The sequence below is a fragment of the Bolinopsis microptera genome, chromosome 10 (genome assembly GCF_026151205.1).
Source record: "Bolinopsis microptera isolate Bmic1 chromosome 10, MBARI_Bmic_1.0, whole genome shotgun sequence".
Taxonomy (NCBI): domain Eukaryota; kingdom Metazoa; phylum Ctenophora; class Tentaculata; order Lobata; family Bolinopsidae; genus Bolinopsis; species Bolinopsis microptera.
Genome location: NC_087081.1, coordinates 13,121,695 through 13,130,473, shown reverse-complemented (window position 1 = coordinate 13,130,473; position 8,779 = coordinate 13,121,695). Strand labels below are relative to the sequence as shown.

At 36.8% G+C, this 8,779-nt stretch overlaps 1 protein-coding gene and 1 long non-coding RNA gene across 2 annotated transcripts; both read right to left on the bottom strand.

Moving 5' to 3' along the window:
• Window positions 1–143: 143 nt before the first annotated feature.
• Window positions 144–2,140, bottom strand: LOC134822494 (uncharacterized). Its single transcript, XR_010161196.1, has 3 exons — window positions 2,029–2,140; window positions 1,637–1,753; window positions 144–752 (listed from the first exon to the last, which is right to left on the bottom strand). It is a non-coding gene; the product is annotated as an uncharacterized LOC134822494 (long non-coding RNA).
• A 224-nt stretch (window positions 2,141–2,364) lies between these two features.
• On the bottom strand, window positions 2,365–4,562 carry LOC134821639 (uncharacterized). The gene is made up of 4 exons (XM_063832340.1): window positions 4,128–4,562; window positions 3,716–3,925; window positions 2,830–3,566; window positions 2,365–2,591 (listed from the first exon to the last, which is right to left on the bottom strand). Exons 1-4 carry the CDS (start codon window positions 4,364–4,366, stop codon window positions 2,365–2,367), a joined length of 1,413 nt encoding a protein of 470 aa, XP_063688410.1. The 5' UTR covers window positions 4,367–4,562.
• Between the last annotated feature and the right edge of the window lie 4,217 nt (window positions 4,563–8,779).

Here is an 8,779-nt window from a genome sequence, read left to right as displayed (position 1 = left end):
ACCTCCTATCACAGTAAGAACAGGAGTAGGGTTTCTCCCCTGTGTGTATCCTGATGTGACTAGTTAAATTACTGCTCCTATTGAACCCTTTACCACACACACTACTATACACTTATGTGGTCTCTCTCCAGTGTGTATCAGAGCATGTTTCTTCAGATGACCTGATTGTAAAAACAGTTTTCCACAGTACTTACACTCGTGCTTTGATTCTAGCTCACGATCACCATGTCTTCGCTTGTGTGATTCAAGAGCATAAGGTACGTTAAAAGACATTGGACACACATCACATCTGTATTGTTGCAGTGGATGCTCTGTACTGATATGATCATATAGTTCCTGTTCAGAAGGTTTCTTAACACCACACTGCTTGTACCCACACCTGTATGTCTTGTTAGTGTGGTTATTGTAGATGTGAACAGTGAGATTCTGCTTCAAAATAGCAGTATAGTCACAGTGTATACACTTGTACTGCTTATCCCCTGTGTGTGTTAACATGTGATATGTGAGGTGATGTTGGTGATCTGTTTTATATTTACAGTAGGGACAGCTGTGTCTCGCTACCTTATTGTGTACTGTTCTGATGTGCCTAGCTAAGTTACTCCTGTCAGAAAACATCTTCCCACACGTGTCACACTTGTGCACTTTCTCTTTTCCTGACACTCTCCGAGTCTTCCCACATGTGTGTGTCTTCAGCTCTTGCTGTGTCTTAAACAGCTTCAGACAACCAGTTGCAGTACAATGATATTGCTGACCTGTATTAATGAAATATTACTGAAATATAATGAGGAATTGTTCAAAGATAATGATAATCTCGTGCTCACCTAATTTTTTATTTCAAGGCATATAGTCGTAATAATCAATGATGTGACCATTTCCGACTCCCTTTAAGGGGGCCGGGGGGTCTTCATCAAAATTCTCTCGAAATTGACTTTATAGTTGTTTCTGGTAGAGGGGAGTGATATCTACCAGCTGCTTTTTGTCCCATGGAAAAATATTGTTCCTAGCCGAAATTATCGCCGGTCTAAGGTCAGCGCTTATGTGTAATTGTATTGCGCGAGCGATTTTCAATCGCAAATTCTGAAAATCGAGTCTAAAAATCTATCTCCTCCTACATTTTTTGAGCAATCACCCTGAAACTTTCAGGATATGTTCTAGGGACCATTTAGAAGATTTGATCGAGCCAAAATTTTGAGATAGGCCTTTAAAAAATTTTTATTCAATTTTGAAAATCTTGGACCTCGTTTTTTTACGATTTTTTCAGGTCCAAGATTTTCAAAATTGAATAAAAAATTTTTAAAGGCCTATCTCAAAATTTTGGCTCGATCAAATCTTCTAAATGGTCCCTAAACATATCCTGAAAGTTTCAGGGTGATTGCTCAAAAAATGTAGGAGAAGATAGATTTTTAGACTCGATTTTCAGAATTTGCGATTGAAAATCGCTCGCGCAATACAATTACACATAAGCGCTGACCTTAGACCGGCGATAATTTCGGCTAGGAACAATATTTTTCCATGGGACAAAAAGCAGCTGGTAGATATCACTCCCTTCTACCAGAAACAACTATAAAGTCAATTTCGAGAGAATTTTGATGAAGACCCCCCCGGCCCCCTTAATATTACCAGAGATTGTTCTCACCATTTTCAACATCAGTCTGCAAAGAATACCCCAACTCTTCGAAATATTCCTCTCCGTAGAAAACTAGTAATTCCTCTCCCAACCCAATTGGTTTATACGAATAATACTGTATTCCACCTAGAAAATGTATTCCATGATAGAAGGCAAATTACAATACACAACGATATGTCATTAATTATTTTTATTAGTATTCAATAACTAAACCATGGTTATTTTATTATCAGGATACACCTTAATAGAAAACAGCTTAATAATATGAGGATGGTATGTAATAGGTTCATATATAAAGATTCTACCCAACGGATTTGGGTATGGGATATTCACAATTTATGTAAATAGATAAGTAAGAACGACGTAGTAGAAAACTGGCGAAAAAGTACACCCACTTTTACCTGGGATATTTCTAACAAGGACGTTCTCTTCACATTGACCCCGAGCACAGTTAAGAAACCGTAACCAGTTGCTAGCCCTGTGACTTGCCCCGTCCAGGTAAATAACATCTCCATCCTGACTAACAGCTCTCCACGCATATCCACTCTCTTTATCTGAAGACTCTAATTTTTTGTACTCCTTTTCTGATAGAACTTTTTTTTTCTTGTAGTTACCTGATAAAATAGATAAATCAGAACAACCAAATTTAGGGTACGAAACATTAATACAATTGCTGTTTGGCGAAAGGGACGTGGACACAAAAAAAGGAGTAAATTCTGATCTCAATTCTTAACACATCAGTCATCATGTGACTTACCCAATATACTTCCTGGTTCAATAAACTGATACGCAAAAGCTCCATCTCCAGCCCTGGGAATTGTGGATTCCTTGATTTCAATACAACTAGGTACTGGGAAGTTTGCAGTCTTCTTAGTTCCTGGTTGGCTGATATCTTCTGAACAAGAGAGTAAAGGACCATGTAGTTCACATTCTCCCCTCACATAATCTTTACATTGCCAGCAAACTGAAAAACAGAATTTCATTAAAAACATCATGATCATTCATAAACGTATCTACCAAATTATTAGAGTAAAAGTAACAGTACCATTAACAGTTAATTAAAGCAAAGATTCGGTAAATTTTGACGAATCATTATGATTCAGATACATTAAATTTAAATTTTAGTTGCTGATATAAATAACAATAAATACCATCTAGTATTGATAAACAATAAGTTAACTCCTATCTTCGTAGGAACTTACAATATTCAGACTGTAAGACCTCCTCCAGATCATCGTTATCATCACGGTATATAACCCCCTCTTTAGCAACCCTAGGAGGGTTACTACGTCTATTTTTAGAACCTTTTCCTGCAGCTGCTTGAAGTTCTGTCTTGGAGAAGTCTTCCTGAATGTTATCTCTCTCAGCAGTGGTATCTGTAGGAACACTAATATGTGTCTGTGTAATGTTTTGCATCTCTTCTGATTCTTTATCTTCGTCAAACAAGCTCAGTAGATAACCATCATCCAACATTCCTAGATATTCAAAATCATCTATTTCTTCTTCTTTCTTCTCAGAGTCAGGTTCTGACTCAGGTAACCAATAAGAAGGACGGGGAATATTGTCAATATTCTCGTACACTTCTCTGTTACTGAGTATGGTGGGGAGTTTCTTTGTTTGTGTTACAGAGCTGGATCTGATATCAGACTCTGTTGTGGTTGTTACACCAGATATGTTATCAATTCTAACATTATCTGTTATACTCTTATGATAACTACTGCTACTTTTATCTGGAGTTACCATGTCACTTAGTTCAGTATTGTTGTGTGTACCGCTACAAGAGGGTAAGTTGTCATTCGGTTCAGGTGTTGTTATAATATATTCTTTTCTTTGTGGTATGATACTTTTGTTAGTACTCGTTTTGGTATGGTCGCCATCATTATCTAGAACAGTAATTCTATCCATATCTTTGAGCACCTCCTTCACTTTTTTGTTATACCTGCAGGATAAACAATTAACATGTAAGTCGTATTTAAAATTCACCAGCAACATGCAATCAACTACAATTACTATATATTATGCAGTGGTTACGAGAAGCCATAGAATTTGTATGTGTAAGACAACAAAGTATCAAAAGTAAAAACTAACTCGTCCTGCGTCATGTTGTGATGGTTATCATACAACTCAAGTGCTCGATCAAGACAAGTATCTGCCTGGTCCTTGTTTATTCTACCAAACTTATACTGTTCCTCATCATCGTCAGGTACATCATTACTCTTGTCTGACATAAGTTCATTATAGAGGTCAGGAGGCAGCTCAATTCTATCTGTATCCTCATCTGAGGACTCTTCATTCTCCCTGTAAAGTAGTACCCGTTAAATATATCATAACATTATTAAGTTCAAAAACTCAACATCATTGAGACTCTGACAAATAGTAATGCAAAAAGAAACACGAGCAAAAGTTCTAAAACACGATTAAGATCAAGATTCATGTTATCAAATTTAATTTAATAATCAAATATAAATAAAATTACATATTTAGATAAAGTGTAACTAACATGTCCTCCAGGAATTTCTCCCAGCCACCAGGATAAGTCTCACAAGTAATTTTATAGAACTCCTCATCAGACATAAGAGAATCTATGTTAGCCTCACATATTTCATGTGTAAACTCAGGGTTTTCTGCAATCAGTTTACACACATCTACAGGACCTTCTCCGAGGTGAGAAGCTAGATTCTTGTTGACAAGTAGATCTTGTAATGCTGGTACAGACTCAGGTTCTGAGTGTAGGAACATCTCTAGTTCATCTACTTCAGGAGCTTCAGCTTCTTCAGGCTGATTAACTTGTCTTACACATTCCACACAATCCAGCTGTTCTTCTTTTATCTTTTTAGTCTCAACTCTTCCATTCTTATGTTTACCTTTCTGGGACTTCTTCTTTTTGTTGGGAGATTTCTTCTTCTTATTAACTACAGGACTGTCTTTGTCACTGTCTGAGCTGTACCTCTCAGCATAGCAGGGTTTCTGGGATCAATATTAACAACCTCCTCAAGTTTTATCAACCCATCTTCATACTGATTCAGCAATGTTTCATCTGTGATGTGAGATAATTATTATTATATACGGAAATGAGTTTTGACACTACCGTGCCAAAATTAATTTCACACAATATTGCAATAATTTGATCAATCACAGTAGCCTATTTGAAGTTTGGATTAGAAGTTCAGAGGTTGAGAGGTTGATTAATTGTTAGTTCATTATTTGTTTAACGGAAGAAAATTAAATTTACACTGTGAGTAGGCTGAGGTATGTTCCTCCCATTCTTTAGTCCGGTAACATTCCAGTGGTTCATCTAGTGTCATAAAACCCAGTTCCACCAACTTATCTCTGTTATCTCTTATTCTCTTGTATCTTTTGAGACTGTGTTCACACACACCTCCACAGTACCTGGCCCCTTCAAACAACTTCCACAGTGACATTATGTTCTAAATGTAACAAACTAGATTAAGTTGGAAGGAACAGTTAGTTTACAACAGAGATATAATAAATATAACTTAAATTTAAATCGTAATCAAATGTTGGTTCAAAGTTATTAGACAATATTAGTTTGAACATCAGTTGGAAAATTACACAATCAAATATGATCAAGAATTATAAAATAACTTTGTCAGAAAAAATAGTCCAATATAATAAGCATTAAGTAATTCGTCAAACTATCACAAAACTAACAAAAACAATTTCTTCAACAGGGTTTATTCTTGCAAATAATTTCATGTCTGTTTTTGTCACTACTTTGTTTGAACCTCTTATCACAGTAAGAACAGGAGAAGGGTTTCTCGCCTGTGTGTATCCTCATGTGTCTAGTTAAATTACTGTTCTGATTAAACCCCTTACCACACACACTACACTTGTGTAGTTTCTCTCCAGTGTGTGTCAGAGCATGTTTCTTCAGAGTACTTGATTGTAAAAACAGTTTTCCACAGTACTTACACTCGTGTTGTGATTCTAGCTCACGATCACCATGTGTTCGCTTGTGTGACTCAAGATTACGTGTTATGTTAAAAGACATAGGGCACACATCACATCTGTATTGTTGTAGTGGGTGCTCTGTACTGATATGATCATACAGTTCCTGTTCAGAGGGTTTCTTAACACCACACCCCTGTGGCAAATAGTCAGGCGTCCAGGAATTTAACACCTAGTCAAAATTTGTTGATAACCGGTAAAAAAAGATTCTTGTGGAAAAAATATTCACATTAATTTAAAATTAAATCAAAATTGGTCGCTCTCAGGGCTAACGCGATGTTACATCATTTTATCGACTCGAAGTTCGAATCGAGCGCATTCCTAGATTCCATGACTATTTCTTACCTATAAGATTGCTTGACTATTTTTTGCGCATTCAGACACCAAAAAACGCGCAGAAAACGCGAGCTATCCATTCCTCCTTCCTCAACATCCCGGAATATGAAAAAATAGTCATGTAAAATAGTCATTTGAAATAGTCATGCAAAATTTCAGCTCTGATACGCTAAAATATCAAGTTAATCTTAAACAATCGACAATCTAATATGAATCCTCCCAATCCTCCCAGCCATATTAACTGGTGAACGGTGTAAATATAGAGCGGTATTTTAAAATGTAGCATTCAAAATTTTATGGATTCAAGTTGGCTCCTTTAGTCTAGATTCATTTAGAAAATTCTCGAAGTTCGAGTAATACAGTATTCTCAGGGTTTGGCGCTTAAGGAAGCTTCACATCCGAGACCGATTTCCACGAATCAATTTAATATTGTAGCTACAAGTCAACAACAGTGCAAGTGGGAAGGAAGTGAATCTAGCCATTGCTACTATATCAGGGGAACTCGTGTGTTCTAGGCTTAAGCAAGTTTCACATCCTAGATCATCTAGAGTACAGTGCAGACAACCCCCTCCATTATACATCCCTATCCCGCTTTAAGTCCGAAGTTTATCATTGTTTATTGTCCAATATTGTATCTAACCTGGCAGAAGCAAGCTTCAGATCCAAAGTCAGGCCATAAATATCGACACAAGGTCGAAGCCACTTTCAGAGTAACGAACCGTTCATCATGCTGATGAGAGTCAAACCTTAGAAATCGATCTTTCGAGTTAGTATGAAAAATACTATGGATATGTCTGTGGGCTAGGCTGTATATTTCTTTAAAAAAATATTTCCTTGCGTTTCAAATAAATTAAAGAATTCTCAGAAATTTTTTATTTAATTTCAAAATTTGCAATTGCATATTCATCCGGTAATTATTGTAATGGATACGCTAAGCATTTCAAACTAATCTTGACCTGGGAGAAGAGCTGACCAGTGACAAGTCGGCCGCAAAGCGGCCGAAAAATATATAGCCTTTTTTCCTTCCCAAAATGGATTCCTAGTCATATTTAAAATTTATTCCACTGGGCACCACACTGCTTGTACCGACACCTGTATGTCTTGTTAGTGTGTTTACTGTAGATGTGAAAAGTGAGATGCTGCTTCTGAACAGCAGTATAGTCACAGTATGTACACTTGTACTGCTTGTCCCCCGTGTGTGTTAACATGTGATATGTGAGGTAAGTTTGGTTGTCAGTTCTATATTTACAGTAGGGACAGCTGAGTCTCGCTACCTTATAGTGTACTGTCCTGATGTGTGCAGTTAAGCTACCCCTCTCAGCAAACATCTTCCCACACGTGTCACACTTGTGTACTTTCTCTTTTCCTGACACTCCTCGAGTCTTCCCACATGTGTGTGTTTCCAGTTCTTGCTGTGTCTTAAACAGCTTCAGACAACCAGTTGCAGTGCAATGATATTGTTTTAATGAATGATTACGGAAATAACGTGATGACCTGTCCAGCTAACCAATGCAATATTGTATATTCTCTTGCACACATAATTTTGCATTTTAATGGAAAAAATCGTTATAATCAATGATGTGACCATTTCTAACTTCTTAGATGTTAGTACTACAGATTGCTCTCACCATTTTCAAGATCAGTCTGCAACGAATACCCTAACTCTTCAAAATAGTCCTCTCCGTAGAAAACTAGTAGTTCCTCTCCTAACCCAATCGGTTTATACGAATAATACTGTATTCCACCTAGAAGAATTATTCCTTGATATATATTTTACAAAACGATGCAAATAATTATGCATACTAGTAGTCAATAACTAAATCATTGTTATTCACCAGAATACAGCTTAGTAATCAGTTGATGTTAAGTATGTACTATATATGTAATATGTTGTTGTAACGATTTTATCCAATATACTTAGGTATAAAACATTCACAACTAATGTAACTAGATAAGTAAGAATAACGTATTAAAAACTGGCAAAGAAGTACCCCCAATTTTACCTGGGATATTTCTAACAAGGACGTTCTCTTCACATTGACCCCGAGCACAGTTAAGAAACCGTAACCAGTTGCTAGCCCTGTGACTTGCCCCGTCCAGGTAGATAACATCTCCGTCCTGACTAACAGCTCTCCACGCATATCCACTCTCTTTATCTGAAGATTCTAACTTCTTGTACTCCTTTTCTGATATTACCTTTCCTTTGTAGTTACCTGATAAAATAGATAAATCAGAACATCTCAATTTAAGATAAAAAACATTTATAGACTTGTTGTCTGGTGCAAGGGACAGTGGACACCAAAAAAAGAAATAAAATCTGATCCCAAAAAATCACGTGACTTACCCAATATACTTCCTGGTTCAATAAACTGAGACGCAAAAGCTCCATCTCCAGCCCTGGGAATTGTGGATTCTTTGATTTCAATAGAACTAGGTGGGGGGGGGGGGGCCAATGACTACCAATGGAGACTTTTGGGGACTAATGGGGACTAAAAATCATGGGGACTGGAGGTCAACTCGTTGACGTAATTCACCATTTGTCCCCATAAGTCCCCAGAATTTTTGACAGTTATTTATGGTTTCCAAGTTAGTTTAATAACAATACGACCCAGCTCAAGATTTATGCGAGATTGCGAGCCAGACTCATCGCACAAAATTTGTAAATAAATGAGGAAACAGAAAAAGTTTAACTTAAAAGTTGAGGGAATTAGGAACTTAACATGTATTTTATACTCTTAACGTGTATTTTATCACTTGTTTATAGCGTGAAAACTTCGACGTAACGCGCGCGAGATTTTTGCCAGATTTTTGCGAGTTTCGTTTAAATCTCATAGCTAGGCTCACGAT